At 37.8% G+C, this 24,404-nt stretch overlaps 1 protein-coding gene across 1 annotated transcript in view; it reads left to right on the top strand.

Moving 5' to 3' along the window:
- Window positions 1–21,855, top strand: part of LOC129727030 (protein bowel) — a 123,693-nt gene extending 101,838 nt beyond the window's left edge. The window contains exon 3 of the mRNA XM_055684397.1: window positions 11,771–21,855. Within this exon, the coding sequence (XP_055540372.1) occupies window positions 11,771–13,226 (1,456 nt within the window). The 3' untranslated portion in view covers window positions 13,227–21,855. The remainder of the gene's footprint in view (window positions 1–11,770) is intronic.
- The last annotated feature ends 2,549 nt before the right edge of the window (window positions 21,856–24,404 follow it).

A 24,404-nucleotide genomic window follows, 5' to 3' on the forward strand; every position in this document is an offset into this window, starting at 1 on the left:
AGCGGAGACAAAACCAATCGACTCCCGGTAGGTTTAGGGTTGTGTGGAGCCCCAAAAGGAACCAAAAACTTGGTTCTGGAAAATCGATCATTTTTCCCCACCCTAGTATGTATCCCCTTAAAAAAAATCTTGAATAAATTTTTGTAAATAAAAAAAATTATTTCAGTGCGATAATAATCTTTTTTTTTTGTAGAACACTTCTCTTTAAAATCAGTTTTTTGTCTATAACTTTTTCTATTATTGTCAAAACAATAAACTTTATAAACTCTTGAGAGAATCTCAGTTGAATTAATGAAATCTTAAAACATTTTGCATTGTTTTGACCTTTACAGACAAAATCATAGACAAAAACTAATTTTGAGGGGAGGTGTTCCACAAAAAACTCTATTTTGTCGTGTCCAACGTACAGATAGGATATCACAGTACTCAGCAATTGTTTTTCTTTTGAAATTTTCCACCACTTTGCTGAAGGAAGCTATCTGGTATATTGAAAATTAGAAAAAAATATTTTATTTATCTAACTGTTAGGTGGATTGATCGAAAAACTAAAAACGCCAAAAGTAAGACCTTGTTCTATGAAACAATTTTGCTGAAGACATTGAGTACATAAAATCAATTTTTCACAGTCAAATCTAGATGATCACGGTTTTTCGAGTTTAAACCACTGCGCACTGTGGGATTTTCAAATAAATCTTTTCACCAATTATTAATGTCTTAAAATATAACCCTTTGAATGTGTAGAAACTATTTTGGAAGTTGTTTCATAAAATGGTGGTTGAATACGTGCTTAATAATAAGTATTTCGTCGTTTTTATATCACTTTTTGTACTTTACGACCTTCCAAAGGGCATTACTCAAAAATGTATCGTACGATGATTTTGAAATTTTGACCAGAGATTGTGGACGTCATAACGAATCGAATGGTGTACTCAGATTCTTTGGGGCATTTTATTTTATAATAACGGTCTGTGGGAGCACCGTGGGTATATTTCGGTATAAGTCATTGAAACAATGGCCATAAAACTAACATTCCATTACTGTTCAACACTCGGGCATCATTCCAAGCTCAACCATTGTCAGCAACAGATATGCGATAGATCGACTGCGATACTGTATCTTAACATTGTTTAATCCGTTCCCAAGGACATCTCACCTTGTGATTAAACAATACGCTGCATAGTGTGGCGAGTGGCTTTCACACCCCTCCGCACCATTAGAGAGTGCTGGTCGTTATGGTTGGTGGCGCCGCGTGGATTGAACCAGCTGTTCAAATATGTTTAGTAGTTACAATTTTTGTTGTTGCTTTTTATTATTATTGAGCTAATCGTCCTCTAATGAACCCCCGAAAAAAAAATACTGAAAAAAAACCCGGCCTCGCAGCGAGGCACAAGGGTCATGATTCGTCCGGGCTCTGGGTTGTATTTTTCCGACCCAAACCGATACCTTTAAGTGTCATGCAGACTTCCAAGGATCGATCAAGCAGTATAACGCTGTAACTGAGATGTTCAAAGTTTGCCCAAACAAATTGCGGATGACAGTGTCAGATCTCCAACAAGCAAACGCGATTGTTAGCAGCGAGCTTTTTACGCGAAAGTATCGCGAATAAATCCCTGGTCGCATCGACGGTGTCGTTTAAGAACTCCTACATTCAACCTGTAAAGATTCTTGATTGCAAGCAATTGCACTCGATGTCACTCGATTGGGAGAGCAAAATATTTACCCCATCAGCAATAAGCAATAAGGTGCGTAGAGAATCATGCATATGATGCCTACGAGAAAGGTGCTGATTGCTATTGCCATCCTGCCCCGCATACAAACTGCACAAGAGAAACTCAAACGGTTTTTGAAAAAGTGCTCTAAAAGATCGCCATTGCAGACTCAGTTTTCTTGAATCATCTTGTCTACTGATGAGTTAGATTTTGACGATACATCTGAACGATTTTTCTGGCCGATCTGGGCTTATCTAGAGAAAGAAAAAAGCTTTCCTCTCCGAAACTTCCGCGGAAAAGAACGAAGATATCACAAGGTGAAATGACAAATACATTAAAATCAAAATGTACTGTAAATGACATAATGTTACTTAATAATAATAAATTAAGCAATCAACAAATAGTTTTTTTTTTTATTTTTTTTTTAAGGGGGGATTTGTTAGTAGCTTAAGTATTTATGAAAAATATTAGTAAATAATGAGTATGTGTGTCCAATCACAAATGGTGACTTCTCAACACTGTTAGAAATTTGTAATTTTAATTGTTAGGATTTGTTTGCTTTCGCAATTAGGACTTATCATTCGTAGGGATTTAAACCTACTTGTCAGAAAAGGGGAAGTAAACTTACAACTAACTTAATTGCTAACTTATTGGCTATAAAGAGAGCTTATCGTAGCAATTGAGGATTGCAACGATTTTTGTCGAAAATTGTTAATAATTTTATTTGACATAGCTTCTAATGGTTCAACACCAGTAAGTCTATGTAATTCAAGTGTACCAAACCAAGGAGGACGCTTCAAAATCATTTTCAGAATTTTATTCTGAATCCTTTGGAGCGTTTTCTTCCTTGTTGAACAGCAACTTGACCAGATCGGTACAGCATAAAGCATTGCTGGTCTAAAAATTTGTTTCTAAATCAAAAGTTTGTTCTTTAAACAAAGTTTAGAATTCCTGTTAATGAGAGGATATAAACATCTCGTATATTTGATGCACTTGGCTTGTATACTCTCAATGTGCTCTTTGAAAATAAGTTTTTTATCATAAATTAGTCCCAAGTACTTAACCTTGTCGGACCAACTTAAAATAACCCCATTCATCTTGACAACGTGATTATTGTTTGGCTTGAGGAAAGAAGCCCTAGGCTTATGCGGAAAAATTATCATTTGAGTTTTAGAAGCATTGGGAGAGATTTTCCACTTTTGCAAGTAGGAAGAAAAAATATCTAAACTTTTCTGCAATCGACTGCATATGACACGAAGACTTTTTCCTTTTACGGAAATGCTTGTGTCATCGCAGAACAATGACTTTGTGCATCCTGGAGGCAAATCAGGAAGATCTGAAGTGAATATGTTGTACAGGACTGGACCCAAGACTGAACCTTGAGGCACACCTGCTCTGACAGGAAATCTATCAGATTTTGAATTCTGATAGACAACCTGCAGAATTCGATCAGTAAGATAATTTTTTAAAATTTTGATTAGGAAAATTGGAAAATTAAAAGTTTGCAATTTCGCAATCAAACCTTTATGCCAAACACTGTCGAATGCTTTTTCTATGTCTAAAAGAGCAGCTCCAGTGGAATAACCTTCAGATTTGTTAGCTCGTATCATATTAGTAACTCTGAGCAATTGATGAGTTGTGGAATGCCCATGGCGAAATCCAAACTGTTCATTTGCAAAAATTGAATTTTCGTTGATGTGTGACATCATTCTGTTAAGAATAACTCTCTCAAACAGTTTACTTATTGAAGAAAGCAAACTGATTGGTCGATAACTTGAAACTTCAGCTGGGTTCTTATCCGGTTTTAAAATGGGAGTAATTTTTGCATTTTTCCATAATTTGGGAAAATATGCAATTTTGAAGCAGCAATTGAAAATTTTCACTAAAAAATCCATTGTGCTCTCAGGGAGATGTTTGATTAGTATATTAAAGATTCCATCGTCACCAGGTGCTTTCATATTTTTGAAATTTTTAATAATTGATTTAATCTCATTCAAGTTAGTTTCAATTATTTCTGCAGGTAAAAAATTCTGGGAAGAAATTAAATCAAATTGACGTGTGACTTCATTTTCAATTGGACTCACAAAATTCAAATTTGAGTTATGAACACTCTCAAACTGCTGAGCAAGTCTTTGAGCCTTTTGTTCATTGGATACAAGAAAACATTCACCATCTTTTAAAACTGGAATAGGCTTTGAAGGTTTCTTAAGAATCTTCGACAGCTTCCAAAATGGTTTTGAATATGGTTTCAATTTTTCAACTTTAGTCTCAAAATTTTGATTTCTCAGAAGAGTAAATCTATGTTTAATCTCTTTCTGTAAATCTTTATAAATAGTTTTAAAAACAGGGTCACGAGAACGTTGATATTGACGTCTGCGGACATTTTTCAAACGAATTAGAAGTTGAAGATTTTTGTCAATTATTGGTGAATCAAATTTCACTTGAGCCTTTGGGACAGAATAATTCCTGGCATCAACAATTGCACATTTTAATGCTTCCAAAGCGGAATCAATATTCACTTCGTTTTGCAAATCAAGCTCATTATTGATATTTCTCTCAATATAATTTTTGTATCTTTCCCAATTAGCCTTGTTATAATTAAAAACAGAGCTCATAGGGTTTAAAACTGATTCATGTGATAAAGAAGAAGTTATTGAAAGATGGTCAGAATCAAAGTCAGCATGTGTGATCAAATCACTACATACGTGACTTTGATCTGTTAGCACCAAATCAATTGTTGAAGGGTTTCTTACAGAAGAAAAGCATGTAGGACTATTCGGAGACAAAATAGAATAGTATCCTGAAGAACAATCATTGAATAAAATTTTGCCATTGGAATTACTTTGAGAATTATTCCATGAACGATGTTTAGCGTTAAAATCGCCAATTATGAAAAATTTCGAACGATTTCTGGTGAGTTTTTGTAAATCACCTTTAAAATAATTTTTGAGCTCGCGTGTGCATTGAAATGGTAAATATGCTGCGGCAATAAATAAAATCCCAAGTTCAGTTTGAACTTCAATTCCCAAAGTTTCAATAACTTTCGTCTCAAGATGGGGAAGAGCACGATGTTTGATTCGGCGATGAATAACAATTGCAACTCCACCGCCGGAACCCTGAATCCTATCATATCTATGAACCACGTAATTGGGAACATATTTTAATTTTATGTTAGGTTTCAAAAATGTTTCAGAAATAATTGCAATATGCACATTATTTACTGTTAAAAAATTAAAAAGCTCATTCTCATTGGCCTTCAATGAGCGAGCATTCCAATTTAATATTTTAATTGTTTTATTTAAAATCATTGCTAAATTTTAAATTAGAAACAATTTTAATAGTAAAATTTGTGCCTATTTGAATGGCTTCAAACATTGATTTTGCCTGCAACATGGCGTTCATAAGATCGAACATTGCCTGTTGCAAAAAAGAAAGTTTACCTGCCGTAATAGGCCCCAGGCAGTTGACATTAGAAAAAATATTTTCGGCAGCAAAATTAGCTGGAGTAATAGGTGTACAATTATTTTCTAGCGTGTTTCGCTTACCCATATTAACGGTCATTTTCGAATTACCAACACTAGGGGGTATAATGTTCGAACTACCTGTAACCTGTGCATAAGTTAAACGGGTATGCAAAGGAGTAGGTAAACTATGCGTCACTGGTACGCTTGGAGAATTTTGTTTTGAAGTTGGTTTTAATTGAGAAATTGAATTTTGTTTACCTTGCCTTGCCTTAACAATTGCTAAACGGACTGGGCATTGATAAAAATTTGACATATGGTTGCCGTTACAATTCGCACAGCGAAAATTTTTACTCTCTTTCACAGGACATGTGTCCTTTTTGTGAGAAGAGTCTCCACAATTAAGACATTTTTGGTCCATGTTACAGAATTTGGAACCATGGCCATAACGTTGGCAAGTACGGCATTGGGTGATATGCTTTTCACCTCCGCCATACTTCCTATAAATTTCCCACTTTACACGCACATTATACAAAGCATGTGCTTTTTCAAAAAATTTTAAGTTGTTAACCTCATTGCGGTTAAAATGAATTAAATAATTAACAATAAAGTTCTCTGACTGTTTTCGCCTCGTGATTTTTGTTTCATTAGAATTACTTGGGTAGGGGCTATGCCAAGTAATTCTGTTAAAGTAAGTTTGATCTCATCAACGGTTTGATCGTTGGTGAGACCTTTCAAGACAACCTTGAACGGCTTGGCGTTCTTGGTGTCATATGTAAAAAATTTGTACATCTTGTCAGTTAAATACTGAACAAGACGATCACGACCCTTTACTGAGTCGGCTAATAAGCGGCATTCACCTCTACGGCCAATTTGATAGGTAACTTTAACGTCAGAAACAAACGTTGAAAGTTCCTTTTTGAATATATTAAATTCAGAAGAAATAGTTACCACAATAGGTGGAACTTTCTCCTTTTTTAAAGATTTTATATTTTGTATAGTTTCATTATTGGTAACTTCCATTTCACCAGCTTCTTGCTCAGGCAAAATATCAAAAGGATTGTCACTACAGACACTCGATGTGTCAGAAAGAGATGCCTCTCTTTTCCTCCCCGCAGCGATGCGAGGTTTCTTTTTCCGTCCAGCCATTTCAGGTGATACGAAAAAAGTTAAAACAAATGTTAAATTCAAAAGTAGGTAGTCTTGAGAAAGACTGATGGGAAATAACTTTCAGGTAGTCTTTAAAAGACACACTGACAAAACACAAACTTTGAAGCTATAGGCAGTCAAAGACCAGTCCACAAGCAACCGAAAAAACGTCTGATCTGTAGGACAGTTCAAGACGCACTGGATCAACAAATAGTTTCTTCCACCGTTAAAACAACGTTTTAAAACAACAAATATTGACTAGCATCATTCCAAAATATGTTGCAGGTGCTGCTGGGCTACTGCCCATAAAAACAGTGGTAATTAATACGAAATTCCAATCCAATTTTTATTCTAGATTCCAATTTTAATCTAGATTGACGTATCCTGCTGAAAGAGCACAATTAGTTGGAGGATTTTTTTTTAACTTCATTGAATATTTGATCGTTTTGATAAAAACAATTGATTCAACTCCACACCATTGAGAACTCTTCATACTGCTGCAGCCGCAAATGTGACCAGGAACAGGAAGTAGTGATGTTGTGTACCTGTACGATTCCACGTACCACACAGTTTGTTTGATCAGTGTGACGTCTTCGTCAAAGTTGTGGATAATATTTTTTCTAGATAAAACGCATTACAGAAAACAATTTTTTCCAAAGAAATTATATCAAAAAATAAATTAAAACATTAACTATCCCATAAAGCTCATGTTTGAAAAATCTTTTTTTGAGTGAAAACTAGGAAAGATGAGACAAACATTGATGGCTGTTATTGTATTTCAAAGTGGCGTTTGGAATCGATTTTTGGCTTCTGAGCATCATCCCGATTACGGAAATATTCATATTTAATGGTATCTATATATTTCTAGAAGCTGGAAGTCACTTCCTTGGATTTAAAAACGGTATCTGAAGTCAATTTTCAGCCTCTGGGTATCATTTCGGTTCAAAAAATAATCATAATGGGAGCTCTTTGGTCATTTTTGGAAACCGCAAAATGGATTTCAAAATAGCGTAATATAGCGTAAAATATATGGTACGGTATTTGACCATTTTATGGTGTTTTCCAGAAACTGGTAGACACCGTCTTGGCATCTAGGGTCGATCTCCTGCCTCTAGATGTAATCTCGATTCCAAAAATACCCAATATTGGATGCTATTTGACCATGTTTTCAGTTCAAAAATTTGCTTTATAATCATGTGTGGGGCAAGACGGACATGTTAGGAAAACAGTAAATTTTTATGTGTAGAACATCATATTTTTTGGGACCTTAACCCTTTGCACTTCAGTTTGACACAAGCACTTTGAGGCGTAGTATTTGGTTTTACGATTCAAAATCGCTTTTTACGTTTTTTGAAACAATAAAAAAATGATTGCAGAACTCGCTTTATTTTGAGTGTGCGGGTGAAACGGACAGGTGGTGTGGGTAAGACGGACATGTTAATAAAATTAACAATAAACGACAAGTTCAGCTTTTTTAACGTTATGAATAAGCGAAACGTGAAACGCAAACACACAATGAGGATATTTTAAGGTTTCAGAAAGCCGAGTAACCAATAGCGTTCTGCAATTCTTGGCTTTGTTGAAGGGATGTGGAAGGAAGTTTCTTTCGACTAACTCGCAGCCAAACTTTTGGACATCCTTTTGTGTAAGGCCATAGAAGCGACTCTCTAAGTCCAGGAGATGCTGCACCAATTCGTTTTTCTGTTCTGCAGTGAAAACTGTGTCCTTAGGCCCCATATTCATTGTGGAATTCGCCTCTTCAAAGTGGTCCTTAAAATGACGTATTTCACCGCGGTAGCAAGAACCGAAACGGGTAGTTGTCTTTCTGTAGGATCGAGGCAAAACGTAATTTGAAGAAACAATCCTATAAACACTGTCCATCTCACCCACCCTGGCGGTGGACCATCTTACCCCACCAGTACACACAATTTTCAAACTTACATAGTTTTCAATAATAATATACTGTACCTGTATCTCTTCGCGAATAGATCAGCCAAGATCTAAATAAGCGAAAAATGGACCAACATCCACAAAAAGCAACACTAACTGGAAAAAAATCTTATTTTCTTACAAACAAAAATTACATCCCTACTCGAACTTCAAGCTTTGTTTTAAAGTTTGTTTATTTTTTGCAAATTTGACAGATGTAACCATGGTGAGGGCGGTTCGAAAACCATAAACTAACTTGATGACAGGGTGGCAGAGGCAATTTTGCAAAAAGAAAGTTGCTAAGCTTTAGAATAAGTAACATGCCCGTCTTACCGATCCCCCTACACATATTTCAATACAGTACAAAAGTTCACGTCATGACATTGCAATTTTTCCGCATATTGATGGATGCGCAACTAGTTTTACAATCGAGTGTTGCACAAATAAAAAAATCCGTTTAAAACCAATAATAATAGCACGTTTCTTGCTCAAAAACCATTGAATAAAAATTTACACGACGAGCGGAATTAGAGAACCCACGATGATCACTAGCACGATGGTCAAGTCAGGTATTTGGGAATTGAAGGAATGAAGAATCTGCCTCTCACTGCTTGACACCGTAATGAAATATACAAAGTTCACAATCGTTGAAATAATTGATCTACTATAATTTCTACTTATCGAATTTAATAATGATCAGTGGTTTTGAAATCATTAAAGGTTGACATTGCTAAAAGCGCCCCACCCCCACCCTTTTCGCTTCTTGAAACATTACTGAGCTACAGAAAAGCCTAAAATGACATGTAACATCGCAAAAATGCGCCTTATACTAAAATACCTTTGTATATACATTTGAATACAAATGAAACACAAATTTTTGCATAGCTCAAGAACTATTCAAGCAAATGAAGCCAAACTTAGCACGTTGATGTACTAAGAACCAAGAAATTTTTTTGTGGTAGTTGGACACCCCTCCCTGCTCTGGATGGGAGGTATCTTATACAAACGAAGCACTAATATCTGTAGAACTGGAGATTTAATCGAGCGAATAGACCAAATTTAGCATCTGGAGGTTCACAAAAGCAAGAAATTTTTATGTGGTAATTTCTTTTCCTAGAAAAGGGGGCTCCCATACGAATAAAACACAAATTTCTGCATAACTCATAAGCTAATCAAGTAAATGGAACCAAATTTTGCACGTGGAAGTTTCTGGGGGTAAGAAATGTTTATATGATAAATTTACGACCTTTCCTTCTCTGGAATAAATTGTATACAAATGAAACACAAGTTCTTGCATGACTCTAAAATTAGACAAGCAAATGAAACCAAATTTGGCATGTGTCTCTCTTCTGGAAGAGAGGGGTTTCATACAAATAAAACACAAATTTCTGCACAACTCAAGAACTCATCAAGCAAATGGAATCAAATTTGGCATGAGAAGACTTTTGGGGACAAAAAATACTTTCATGGTGGTTCGACACCCCGTCCTTTTTAGAAAGAGAGGGATTCCATGAGCAATTTTGACTTTTTGTAATTAATTGATTGTTTTTTTAACAGTGGTTTTCAATAAATCTTCTGTTAATTTTCACTAATATAACTTGAGTTACTCACGAAAAAATGTTACATAATCAACTACCGAAGAATCACGTCATTATGTGCTTGTTCTGAAGTTTTCGAGATAGTAGTCGTGACAAACCCCAAGAGATCTAGCGTAACCAATCTGTCGCAGTTCTCTCATAATAGATGCGGAATTGCAAGTGGATGCTGTCTGCACAGACTTCAGGCTGCGTTCACCGAAAGCTAGATAAACTGGGGTTCTCTACCATGATTTTGAGACGATTTCGATCATACCTGACTGACAGAGTTGCATGTATTGGTATTGGTTCGCCATATTCTGAGTCATTCAATAATTCATCTGGAGTGCCACAAGGAAGCAATCTGGGTCAACTCTTGTTCTCACTCTTCACTAAAAACGCTACTGTTATGTTACCGCGATATTGGTGTAATTCTGGATAACCAGCTACAATAATAATAATTCAATAATGTTTCACCAACTTTCGATAACGTTCAAGTTACTTTCCAAAGAAATGTGTTGATGATTTTTATATGTAGCCGAAAATTCAGAATTATCTCCAATGGATATAAATTGCATATGCATACGTAAAAAAAGAAGCAATATTTCGTTTAACCACTTACAATTTTAAATTCTTTTTTATATGAGTCACCTCTCAAGAACAATGTTCTTCCTAAAACTCTACCACACGCTAACAAAAACAAATATTCTCGGGTTTCAATTGACTTTTTTCGGAGCAGCTTTTCGATATAAAATCTCACTTACTTCTGATTTCGTTCACTTTGAACGGTGGCCCAGTTACAGTTTTGCAACAGCAGCGACTAATAGCAGCACTAGCCCAACCGAGCTGACTACATATCAGCTGTGGTCAACTTGCAAAGAAAGCCCGAGAAGAACCACAGAGAAGAAAAAGTTCCAACAATATATATTCAAACCACTTTTAACCGAACTCATCCGTCATCAAGCGCAGACCGTTTGTTACATTGTAGCTCAAAAAAAAATCATCTCTACACTATTGTCGATTGTGATTGGTCCACATACACACACACCCGTACAGTTGAGTGAAAAGCAGCTTCCCGTCTGGTTTAAACGAGCGTAATAATAAAAGCACATGGCCCCAAAAGTGAGTGTGACTCCAGGGTCCAGAGTGGCTTGTAACACAAAAAGCGTGCAGCAAAAAGTGCAATGCACTCCTCGGAAAAATGTTGTGGATCTCGGCCGTATGGTGCTTTCGCACTTACCCATTGGCCGTCGTGTCTGTCTGCCTGTCGATAGACCAACAACACGCGAAGAACTCCGGCCGAAGGTTTGGGGCATCTCACCTCGGTCGAAGAAGCACTTTTCCACCACAAATCTTGATTACGAGCCACCGTCGTCGTTGTCTCGCGGTGGTCGTGGTCGTTCCCGTTCCCCCCTCGCGCTCCTTGCAGCAATAAGTGGGCTCCACCGGAGCCTCGGCAGCTTTATCTAAATAGTGGACGTTCAACGGAGAAGCTTCCTAAGCAGTAAAACCGATGCTTTTCACGTGGAAGAAAGAGAGAGGAAGGGAGCCATGCAACACAAAACAAACATACATGAGGTTTTTTTGCTTTAAAAATGGAGTCAACTGTAGAGAGAAAACACAGTGGGGGGAAGAGATGAACGTCGTTCTCCACCGTTGCACTCCTCTGTGTTTCGTGGCTGTGTGCAAGTTGCTGCTCTAAGGTCCAAGAAGTTCGAGAGAATGCTTGATAATTGGAACAAAATATTTTGCATGTTAAAAGTTGCTGCTTGTAAATGTCTGCTCTCTTGAAGCTGGACCGGGAGGGGGAGATGAGATGGGTAGGAACTGAACTGATTTCATTACGAAGGACAGTTGCTTGCTTCCAGGCCTGTAAATTGGGTGGAAGGCAGTAATTCGATATTTCTTACAACGAGTTTATTTTTCTCTTTTCTTTTCTCTTCCGCAGATACATCCACTCGAAGGAAAAGCCGTTCAAATGCACCGAGTGTGGCAAGGGTTTCTGTCAGTCGCGGACACTGGCGGTGCACAAGATCCTGCACATGGAACAATCGCCGCACAAGTGTCTGGTGTGCAATCGCAGTTTCAATCAGCGTTCGAACTTGAAAACACATCTGCTTACTCATACCGACCACAAACCGTACGAATGCAATTCCTGTGGAAAGGTGTTCCGAAGAAACTGCGACCTGAGGCGTCACGCACTAACCCACACGGTAGGAGATGTACCGTCGGAATCGTTGGACGTCGCCGATGATGATCCCAATCTGAGCGGCGATGAGGATGAAGGTGTGCTCGAGGTGGACTCCCCCGTCCATTCGCCAGCTGGTTGTCGAAATAGATCACCATCTCCCCCGCTAGACATGCCTGTTTCCGCCGAACTTGACGATGACTATCCCGATGAACACGAGGAGGAGAATGAGGAAGATGAAACAATTAGTATTGCGGGACATGAACCCGATCCGACACCAGTAGTCCAGTGCCATCACGAGAGGCCCACCGGGTCCAAAAGTCCGTATACAATGCGTCCACAATACGATCACGGAAGAGGAACGCTGATGTTCTCGCCATTATCACATCCCTCAATGGGACAATGTCCCGGTGGAGGTGGTGAAGATCTAACAACAACCGGAGGTCCTGGTCCAATTCCACCATCCCAACAGCAGCAGCAACAGCATCCACATGATATGTTCATACCGATGCTTCATGTCCGCCGTGATTTGCACCACAAAATTGGCTTGCTAGGGCGTGCCTCATCGACCATCACCAGCGGCCTGATGGAACCTGGCGGTCCATTTTACGGCTCTATTCCAATGCGAAAACGAGCCATGGGCCCGGACGGTGAACCGCATCCCATCATGAATCGGTCACTGATGGCCTCTCATCTTTCACCTGCGATGATGAATCAGCGGCCACTCATGAAACCACCGGATGATCCTCATAAACCCACTTCCCACCCTCCGGAATCACCGCGTGAGCCAGTTCCAATGATATCTCCGAACGCTGCCTCACTGGTGTCTCCACATCTCACCTCACCTTCATTGCCACTTCAACTGCCACCGCCACTACCGCCACCACCATCAGCAGCAGCAGCAGCAGCGGGAGCAGCACCAACAATAGCAGCAACGTCAGCATCAGCAGCAGCAAACCAGCTTCCCATCAATCTTGTCAACATGCCCAGTATTCCTCCATCCATGGCCCAATCGTCGCCAAACCCAGGCCACGCGGTGCCACCATCGCAACCGTCAACCTCTGGGCAGCCGACCATTGCCGTCACCTCGTCACCATCGGCAATAACCAGTCCACCAAAATCATCGCCAGCATCCGTCCTGCAGCAGCAACAGCAACAACAACCACCACCACCCCGAAAGACTGGCTTCAGCATAGAGGACATCATGCGCCGCTAGTCCTCAGCTGAACAGACCGACCGATCAACCGAGCAAATCAATCAATCAACCTGTGGCCGGGACGGTTAATTAATGCTAATGAATGCAACAGATGTACAAAATGAAGAAGAGAAAAAAATCAAAATCACGGCAGCAGCAGACGAGAGAATAAGAACAACAGCGTACAAAGACCTATCCTAGAAAGAGAGAGAGAGAGGACGATAATGATTATTATGATGGTTGTCTGTGTCTACGTTACGTTCGGTTGGGGCTTGGGGCCTTCCATACCACCCTCTCTCAAGCGAAATGACAGTGCGGTGTGGTGACACAAGCGAATCCTCGGCACCGCATTGATTCAGCATGCCCTTGGGTGTGTGTTGTTTTACTGTTGTCCTTTCAGCCTGTTGTCGGTAATGGGAAAATGGGATCAATCGGAGGGAGGTTTACTTTGCGCCGGGCGTTTGCCAATGTTGCAGAAAAATCTTCTCGATTGATAAGGCTCGTTAAAGGTGATCCTGGGTGCGTTTCGATGGTGGTAGGTTGTTTTGGGGGGAAAAGATTTTAAGATTCGGGGCCATTGATTGGATGAATTGGCTAACTGGGGCAGATGGGTTTATTTGTTTTGACTAATGGTATCCGTGTGGAAACCTTCTTTATCAAAATTTATTCCTATAACTTTTTCCTTCAAAATCGATCATTTGTATCAAAATCAAACATTTATCTGTTCCTTGTGGCGGGACAATCAGTGCTATAAGCAGAGGTTCCATTTTGATTGTAAATTTACGAAATTCAACAGAATTTTTCTCTTTGTAAAGTACAACGTCAATTTCTACTCTCCTGAATCGACGAACTTGGCAAATGTTTTGGCGTTCAATTTGACATTTGGTAAACATTTTTAAAACATTCTAATTTTTTAGGCAATCCGTGTAATACCCTCAAAGTTATCTATATAGCGTAGAGTATTTTTACACGATTCTAACGTGTAACAATTTTATTTTTTTAACAATTTTATCTTTCTGAAAATAATATACACCATGGAAAATGTTTTTTACAACAAAAAATATAAGAAAATAAAATCGAAATTTACTCCATCAAGAAGCTTATTTTATAATTTTTTTTTCGTAAAAATTACAAAAGGTTAACTAAACATTGATGTTTCTCTCATATTTGAGAATTAGAAGCAAAAAAATTAAAATGAAAAAATTCAAATGCCAGAACGGTTTGTTTTGATTGGTATACTCAAAATGATAGTTTACTAAACTTGAAGGATTTTTTCCCAAACATTTTTTGCAGTGTATATATTTATTTTGGAGAACTAAAATCGAATCTACATTATTGCCGAAGGCACTATACCGCTCGAACGAACCGTTTTGGCTCTTCAAATATATTTATAATTAATATGCACTTGCCTCAGTCAATTTACGATTGAAAGTACTTTCTGCTAACAGGGAAACTAGCTTTAGGAGTTTTTTCTGAGCCGACTGCCTATTAATTATCAAAATATTCATTATGTAAACAGTCTCTAAGACACTAACTCGAAATATTTTTTTTTTTTTCATTTCTCCATGATCAGACGTTTAGCTAACCTTTTGACCGCGTTATTAACGTTGAATAACGCACATTTGGCATTAAAAATGCATGGTTGAGTACATAAATAAGTATTACAAATGCAGAACTACTTCTGTTTGTATTTTAATAAATTGCCCTGATGGTCAAAACTTTTCCGGGACATCAGTTGGAAGAATTACGCTGGGGGCGGAAAAGGTTGTGTGAGGTTGTGTGTTCACACTTGAGTCATTTTTATGCATTTTTGCGGTTTCTGTAAGCTATGATAGTTCTTTTGCTTGGGTATTAAGTTGATTTTCAAAATTCAAATGCCCGAATATTCACGATTTTTTCCTGATTTTCATCGTGATTCTACTCTCTAGCCTTTTTCAAAATTATTCAGTTCACTTTATGTTTTACATGTTAAAGTTTTTAAGCGATTTTCAAATTTTATTTCGTTTTTCACGCGGATTTCAGTTTAGTTCAATTTGATAAGCGACTAATATTTGCCACCACCCGCTTCTTGCTGCTTAGAAAGAATCTTCTGCTTTGCGGGTCGATGAACGATAATTCAATTCAATGGCGTGCGCCAGTCGATGCGTGTGGTGCAGCAAAAACCATACAAACATGAAATCATCGCCTGCTGCGCTGTGGCACTGGCAAGTCTGCTTGCTACTGGTTGATTCGGTTTCCAGTAAATCATCCTCCTTTTATTACAATGATAGGATGAACAATGAAGACTAGATTGTTGGATGTTTACTTTTATATGTTATAATGACAGTTATACTACCGGTGGGCGTGTCAGTTCGTTGTACACTCGAGCGAAAAAAGCAACAACAGCAACTACAAATCGTTTACAGGTTCAAATCTTTTGTATGCCTTAGTGTCGGCTGTGCTGGGGAAGTGCTTGGAAAGAAGGCATACAAAGAAGCAACGAATCCGTCGAGCAATTGCTTTGCTGTCTTTTAACGGACTTTCGAGCCCGCTAAAGGCACCAAAAATTACAAAAACAGTTCATATTTTTTCAGTTTGCGATCCAGGGTAAATTTTGTTTTCACATTTGCCGAGTGTAATTGGCCAAATGTTTAGATAGGCAAACCTGAAAATGATATTATGAATTAACTACACTGTTGTAACTTAGTGAAAATTAGTAAAAATATTACAAGGTATACAGCCCTAGGGGTTGTATGAAATGGTGACGTAGGACTAAATATATATAGTCAGTTGAATTCAATACTGGCACAACTCAAAATTTTGCAGTTTTAATTTATTGATGGCAAACGATGCCAAATACTATAAAGTTTTATCTCACAAAGACCCGTTTCAAAACTTACAATATTTCTTGAAATATAAGTAGATGTCCCTTTATTGCGCAAAGCTAAAATATCCCTAAAAAGACAGAAAAATGAGGTTCCAACTCTTATCACTTGCTTATTACATGCACATGATAGACCCGAACAAGTTCAGCTAAAATGGGAAATCATAAAATTGGAATTTTTCACGAAAATGAAAAAAGAAATTTTCGGCGCAAATTTTCAAACGCGTTTTCTCGAAACTATGAATTTTGAGTTGTGCCAGTATTGAATTCAACTGACGATAATATATGCTGCGCTAAACTGTTCATAGGGAACACTACCGTTTATTTTTGATGGTCGTTATTGTAAAACTAACGATGCATGAATACATGAAAATTTTACACTAGAAGTAGTTGCGAATATTCTCATAACATCTCCTCAAACATCTATAGTTCTGAAAAGAACCGATTCCATAATCTTCAGTTAGAAATTCGTGCTACAGAACGCTGATAATCGCACCATCGGTAGCATTGAATATTTTGCTTGACCGCGCAGAATAAAGTTTGCTCTCCACTGTGCTCCCCAGTAGCTGTGCCAGCAAAATATTCTGCAGCGTACGATGTTAACTGTTGCTGCCGTATGCAAAATGAAGGTAACATGCTCCGCAGTGCCTGGAAGTTGACTCGTATGCAGCTCTCGTTTGACGCGTACCTTTAACAGCTGCACTGCACTCGCTATTGTGTAACAAACTAGACTGAAGCTGAATTTTCTACACGCAGTCTTTTGTATCGAGTTCAGAGTAGATTTTTGCCATTAGGGCGTGGCCACACAGGTTAGAGAAAAAAAAACAAACCAAAACACTTTGTTGAGTCAAAATATGTAGGCAGTGGAATTTATTTCGTCCATGTTATTGTTATCAGTGCTCGGGAAGCGAGCCAATAACGAGGAAAATGTATGGGAAAGCTTGACCTTGGAACTTTTCACCTTTTTGCACCATTGAGCAGTAAAGCAACAATGTTGAACATTATATCAACCAATTGTTACATATTTTATCTATCCACCGACATATAATTTTATTTTTTATTGCTCTATTAGGGTGGCTTTCAGCCACAGGCTGGTTCGCCACCGTACATATAAATGACTAAGATGCATTAAGTCGTTCGCTTGATATAATCGTTTGAAATCTGACGCAACATTTGCATGTTTCCTTTTCAATTTCACAAAGTGTAATCTAGTATAGAAAACAAAGACGTAGTCCTACGTCAAAAAGAGGCAGAATATTTATGGAGAATTAATACATACAATACAACAAATTTCTTTCAAGTTTTTTAAAAAAAGATTTAAAAAACTCATAGGAATTTCGTCAATATTTCATTACAAAAGTACATATTCATTCAACTGGGGTTAACATACTGCTTGCTCTGGATTCATCTGTAAGAATCTTAGCGAATTATTGTTGAACGGATTTTTAATTTTTTTTTTTTGTTTAATTTTTTCCGTTTTTTGAATTTTACGTGAGATTTTCTCGAATCCCGTTTTCCTCTATCGTCAGCATTCGTAAAAAAATATCTAAAACACTCTTCCCTCCTCCTTTTCTGCCTTCAACACCCTAACATAATTTGTGCACGACCTTCAACAACAATAATATTTTTTGCCTTCACAGGATAGTGAAATACACTAAAGTTGCTTTATACGCGATTTAATTTCACGTGAATGTTTTTTACGCTTATTTCGTAATTTAAACGGTTAATTTTTACGCAGATTTTGAAATTTACGGATTTCGGTGTTTACGAGATTGCTTTTGCGCGGATATAACTGAAAAGTCGTTTTGTTTTACGTCATCGAATTACTGAATATTTACTAATATGATCTGATTTTTTTTTTTTTTGATTTTTATCTCGTTTTACAGGTGGATATAACACCGCTCTTAAATCTTTTTCGAGAGTATTTAGCAGAAATGATGAAAAACCTTTAGCAAAGTTTTTTATGTGGATTCCACAATTTACCCGGTTATTGTTATTTATGCGGTTTATGTTTACGTTGTTTCTCTAACGCTCCGGTTTCCACACGTAAAACAGAAATTTTAGTTTATTTTGAAGTTTAAGTTTATTTTGTACTGCTTCCACAGGCTTTCTAATTAAATAAAAACCAAATCAAACGTAGAGTAAAAACATAATTACAGATTACAGATTTCAATATTATCGTGGATATTCTATTGAATTTTTCAATTTTTGCTAACATTTTTTAGCTCACAACATTATCAGTTAGTTTTGATGCAGTCCGAATTTCTGTTAAGAAAAATAGGTGATAGGTGAATAGAGCCGGTGCCCTATGTAAATATAAAAAAGAACAAAACGTCGAAAACGGCCAAAAATTTCACAAACGATCAAAAATGTTACAAATGGTCTAAAATGTCATAAACGGTCTAAAATGTCAACAACGATAGAAATGGCAATAAATTCCAAAAATAGTAAAAAAGGTCGAGAAACGGTCAAAAATGACAAAAGTGGTAAAAAATGTCAAAATTTGTAAGAAATGTTAATAGTCAAAAACGCCAAATATGTCTAAAACGGTCAAAAATTTCAAGAACTTTCGAAATATCAATAACGGTCAGAAATTTCAAAAATGTGGAAAAATGTCATAAACGGTCAAAAATATGAAAAATTGACAAAAACGGTAAAATATGGCAAAAACAGCAAAACCGAGCACAAACGATCAACAGGGGTTAAAATATTTAAAAAAAAAACGGTTAGAAAGGGCAAAATCGGTCAGAAATATCAAAAACGATGATATTTTGTTTAAATATCGAGGGGAAAAAATGTCAAAAAACGATAAAAAGGTCAAAAATGTAAAAAAAAAGTCGGAAACGACTAAAATCGTCATAAATGTCAAAAACGTTAATAACGGTCAAAAGTGTGTGAAACGATTAAAAAACGGTAAAAAATGTCAAAAATGTACAAAAACGTCGAAAATGACTAAAATCGTTATAAATGTCAAAAATGTTAAAAACGGTCAAAAGTGTCAAAAACGATGAAATAATTAAAATGTCAGAAGTACCAAAAGTGTCAACAACGGCCAAAAATTATGAAAACGGTCAAGAACTTTTGAGATAGCAATAACGGTCAGAAATGTCAAAAATGTGGAAAAATGTCAAAAATGGCAATTACGGTCAAAAATGACAAAAACGAGCAAAAACGGCAGGAACGAGCAAAAAACGGCAAAAACGATCAACAGTAGTTAAAAACATAAAAAAAAACGGACAAAAAGGGCAAAATCGGTCAGAAATATCAACAACGTCATATCAATATCAAAGATGTCAAAAAACGGTAAAAAGTGTCAAAATTTACTAAAAACGTCAAAAATGACTAAAATCGTCATGAATGTCCAAAACGGTCAAAACTGTCTTGAACGATAAAAAAATCTAAAATTTCAGAAGCGCCAAAAATGTTAACAATGGCCAAAAATGGTGAAAACGGCCAAAAATGGTGAAAACGGCCAAAAATGGCGAAAACGGTCAAAAATATCAAAAATGGTCAAAAACGGCTAAACGGTTCCCTAAAGCGTTGTACACAAACGCACGAAATCCAGGTTTTAGACCCCTTCCGTCCCTATAAAACAATAAGTTACGTTTAATATGATTTTCCTCCGCTAAAATTATGTAAGTTATGGGAGAATATTCTAAATAGAATCGAATGAAGAGAACAAAACTGCAATTGGAATCGGTTCAAAACAAGAACAGGAAAAGACAGTTAAAGACTTGAAACAAAACTATCAAAACTGGAATTGAATTCGATAGATTGCTTTTCGGAAATTCAGCTCAACTCTCGTTAATCAATTTCTTTCAAAATTCCATCATTATTTTATATAGTAAATATCTAGAACAGCTTACTAGGAAAAAAAAGTAAAATATATAAACAAAATAAAATCAAATTTTATAATTTTACGACACGCGAAACAACAATCGCAATTCACGTGCTTCTCTATTATTTGACAGAAAAAAGTTAGGTTTAACTTGGGCTTCCTGCCAGAACCTTTCATAGCGCATTTATGATTCTCATTTCATGTCATGTAATGATATCAATTGAAGCCGAAATTTGGATATACATAATAGCAACTTAATTGGAGCCAACTTTTGATTAAATAGAGTCGATATTGAAAGAAAAATCACTTCTTCATGTAGACTCCATTTAACCTCAAAATTTTGCCGCAATATGGTTGTAACTATGTTCAAGTTTTACACCTACTTCGTGTATACAATTGGATTCGAATCGATGTTAATTTTGTTCCTAAATTTTGACCTTGTAATAGCTGAAGTTTTTCAATTTTTACTCACATATTAACCAATTGACAATGATACTATTACTAGTACAAAATTCGAACAGAGTAGAAATCATCTAAGGTAGGAAGTATTGAAATCCTATTTTTCATGTGATTTGTCTCGAAAATTAATTTATTCTTATGGTACAATCTTATAATTCTAAAAGTAAAATATAATTACTATTGTGGACTTAAAGTCCAACTTGAAATTCGATTCCACCATCCAATTCCAAAGGACAGAAACCAATGAAACCAAACTCTACACCACACACAAACCTTACGCCAACACAGAAGCTGTTCGAAGCTGCCGTCAGCCCAGTTTGGTTCAGTTCGGTGTCACTCACTTCCTTTTTTCTTCCTACTCTGTGCGCCCCTTTTCGCTCCGTCCGCCTTGTCGAAGTCAAGTGCTTCCGCGCAAGAAGAAGCTGTATTCGAAGTTGCTTTCGCGCCGTCATCCATATGTGTGCGGGGACGGGAGGGGTGATGGTACCGGGAAATACAACACCCATGGTCGGGTGTCAAGTTTACGGCATGGAAGAACGGAACACCCATTCTCAGACCAGACAACCATTGGCGTTTAAGACAATGAATGGAATAGAACAAGTTTTCGCTTAGAGTTAACAACGGAAAAAAAAAAATAACACAGGAAAATATATAAATGCTACAATAATGTACAGGATCGAAATTCAACACAAAGTGTTGGCGGTTGGATGTTTTCTATTTCAGCAAAGTTTTTTTTTTTCGATTATAAGCATAGACATAGCCGATAAGCGTTAGCCCCCTCCTGTTGTATAGAAGGATTCCCGAACAACAACAACAACAAAATAAAACGCGTCAGTGGGACAGCCACAAAGTTATACTACCGCAGGAAGTTTATAGCGTCAGTAGAAAATCGTGAATGAGTCGTACTGAACGAAATTCGATAGGTTTAAGCACATTCTACATTCTAGCCAAATCGGCAAGCTGAAATACAAAAATAACATTCGTTTATGTATGCGATAGAAATGAACAAAAAAAATGTAAATTGAGTGCGGAATCAAAACAACGAAAGACAGTTTTAGTGATCTATACGAGTTAGTAAGAAGAAAGATTATTTTTTGTCCGCGAGAGAATTTTACGACACAGGTTGGATCTGGTAGTATTCGTAGGTAGATTTCATGTTCTTAGCCTGATAAGTTCCCGTTCAAAATGGCGTCATTTCATGTAAATTTGCCATCGTTAATTTAATGCAAAACAGCTAGGATTAGGAAACTCAGCAGCTTGGAGGTTAGGTAGGATGAATCATGCATATTCTCAGATTAACGTTAGTACGCAGAAAGAGAGAGAGAGTTAAACATAAGTTATTTGTGATTTGTTTAAGTGATTATAATTCGGACCACGTTCAGCGTGTATGTGTGTGAACAGTGGAATCCAACGAAAAGCGGCCAATTGTACTTCTCCAGATGGAAACGATAATGTTTAATAAAAATAAAGAGTTAAAATTTTATTTTGAATATGAAACGAAACTGGTTTGCCTCTTAATCGCCAACACGAGAAAGAATTCCATTTTTCATTCCGCCGTCGCCGGCAAAGGAGAAAAAAAAACTGCCGAAAGATAACAATCGCGGATGGAGACACCGTCGTCCCGTCCGTACCGTGTGTTGTGGCTGTGGCACGGGATAAAAAATTGAAACTCCAAAATAGACGGCGAAGAAGTGACCCAACAATGGCCGCGCGCACCGATTGGAGACAACGTGAATATTTTAAAGTTTTCCCCGACCCCCCTTCCCTTGTTTCGCATTGCCTGACGCGTCACCTCCACTGCGCTTCGTTAAACTTTATTACTCTAATCGGATTATCTGCTCGAGCTTATGTCTTCTACGATTTCGTCTCCTCAGAAATGCGAAACTTTTCCCGAACGCTGCTCACTTCCGCCCGGTGGTTGCCCGTTAGTTTCAATCCCATCGGTTCTGTGGAAAAATAGTTTTGCTAAGCAGCAATTGTGAACATTTGAATTCGATTGAAATTTAATTTCAGACGAATTTTGTCCCCTCCTCCCCGGGACATGATTATCACGTAAAGTTGTTTGTTTGACCATTGTCTGCTTCTCGGAAGATTCACTGCGCCGCAGATTGAACTGGATACTGGTTTTGGTGGCGAATGGAGGTAGGTATTTGCATAGGACTGTTGCGTCCTCAGTCGGAAGCGTTATAAAAACCGACCGGATACCGAGAATCGGCTATCATTTTCGCTGGAAGTGAGTGGCAACAGATACACGTTTTCCTCTTCTGACGATGTCATTTCCAATCATATGTCAACAGCAAAGTGGATACCAGGATAAAAGACAGACTTGGACGTATCAGAAGTGGTCCAATGATGTTCGCTTGCTTTGAAAACTTTATCATTTCGAGATTCCCTTTGTTGCTGTCAGGATGTTATGAACTGAAATCAAATAATAGTGTTTATTCATACGAATCTGTTTTTCTCATCGATCGTTCTATCATTCTTTATTATGTGAAGATTTTGAAGTAGAATACTTCTCTCAGGAAGTTCGGCTACATAGGGATGTGAAATGAAAATCTAAAACCAAAAAGAGTGAAAAAAATGTCCAAATTCAAATGCTAATAAATCGGTTAGTATTCGATGGATTTCCTTCGTTCTTGCAGCAAAAGATTGGAAAATCTTCTAAGATTCTTCCCAAATGAAGATAATTGTAATTTTATACTTCAAACTATTGTACTATTGAAAATAGTCAAGCCTTGTCAAAACGAAAAATTCGACCTCTGATTGGTCGTTATATGATTGCTTCCCAAGCACGGTCGACAGAATCATATACCTTGCAATTGAAAATATGCTATTTGGCCTATATAAGAGCCTGTTTCAGCTGAATCCGCTCTCATCATTCTTCGTCTCACGCTTGGTGTGTACAGACGTGTTTGTTACAACAACTGAAAGTTTTAGTTTACCTATCGCATTCGTTAATTTTACCTATCGCATTCGTTATACAACAGTACGTTGTCGTGTCCCAACGAAATGGGAAAAACGGGTTCCAGTAAGGTGCAAGGCAATAAGCGTCCTCGTGACCCTGCTGAAAAGGATGATGGAATCGCCAAGAAGATACTAGCTGCTAACAAGTTTGCATCGCTGGCTGACCAAACTACCGAGAAAACGGAAAAGAAGGAGAAAATGCCGCCTTTCTACGTAAAAGGTTTCCCGCCTGGACTAAGGCAACACTTCAATGAACTTATCAGCAAAGGGCTGATAGCTACCCTGAGGCTATGCACAGACGGCTACAAAATCGTCGTTCCATCCACCCCACATTACAAGGCAGTAGAGGCTTACCTGAAGCAAACAAAAGCGGAGTATTTTACTCACGATATTGCAGCTACAAAACCATTCAAAGTTGTACTGCGTGGTTTACCGGAATTGGAACTGGACGAGTTAAAAACGGAGCTTGTCGCTTGCACCCTAGAAGTGGAAGCAGTATACAAAATGATAAGTAACAACAACAAAGCCGTATCGTGATCAGTTATACCTGATCCACCTGACCAGGGGTTCAACTACACTGAGCACAGTGAAAACAATCACCGCCCTATTCAACATCATCGTGCAATGGGAGCGATACAAACCGATTCATCGCGATATCACGCAGTGTTCCAATTGCTTGAACTATGGACATGGCACAAAGAATTGCCACATCAAGAGTCGCTGCATGAAATGTGCAGGTACGCATCGAACAGTGGATTGTCTTGATGAGGAAGCCGAACAAATCAAGTGTCTCAACTCTGACAAAGAGCATGCTACGAACAGCCGTTCCTGTCCAAAACGAGCAGAATTTATCAAAATTCGAAGTGAAATTGCCAATCGCCAGCGACCGTCGAATAGAAAAAGTGTACAACCTAGCGTTACACCAACCCCGCCAGCGACTTCAAATACGTTGCCGTTTCCACCTCCTCCAACTGGTGGTGTTCCTAGCCGGGACCCCCCCCGGATTTTTGAGTTATGCACAGGCTGCCAGCATGCCCCCAGCAGGTAGAAATTTGTACTCGATGGAACAGCTAGC

The sequence above is a fragment of the Wyeomyia smithii genome, chromosome 3 (genome assembly GCF_029784165.1).
Source record: "Wyeomyia smithii strain HCP4-BCI-WySm-NY-G18 chromosome 3, ASM2978416v1, whole genome shotgun sequence".
Taxonomy (NCBI): Eukaryota; Metazoa; Arthropoda; class Insecta; order Diptera; family Culicidae; genus Wyeomyia; species Wyeomyia smithii.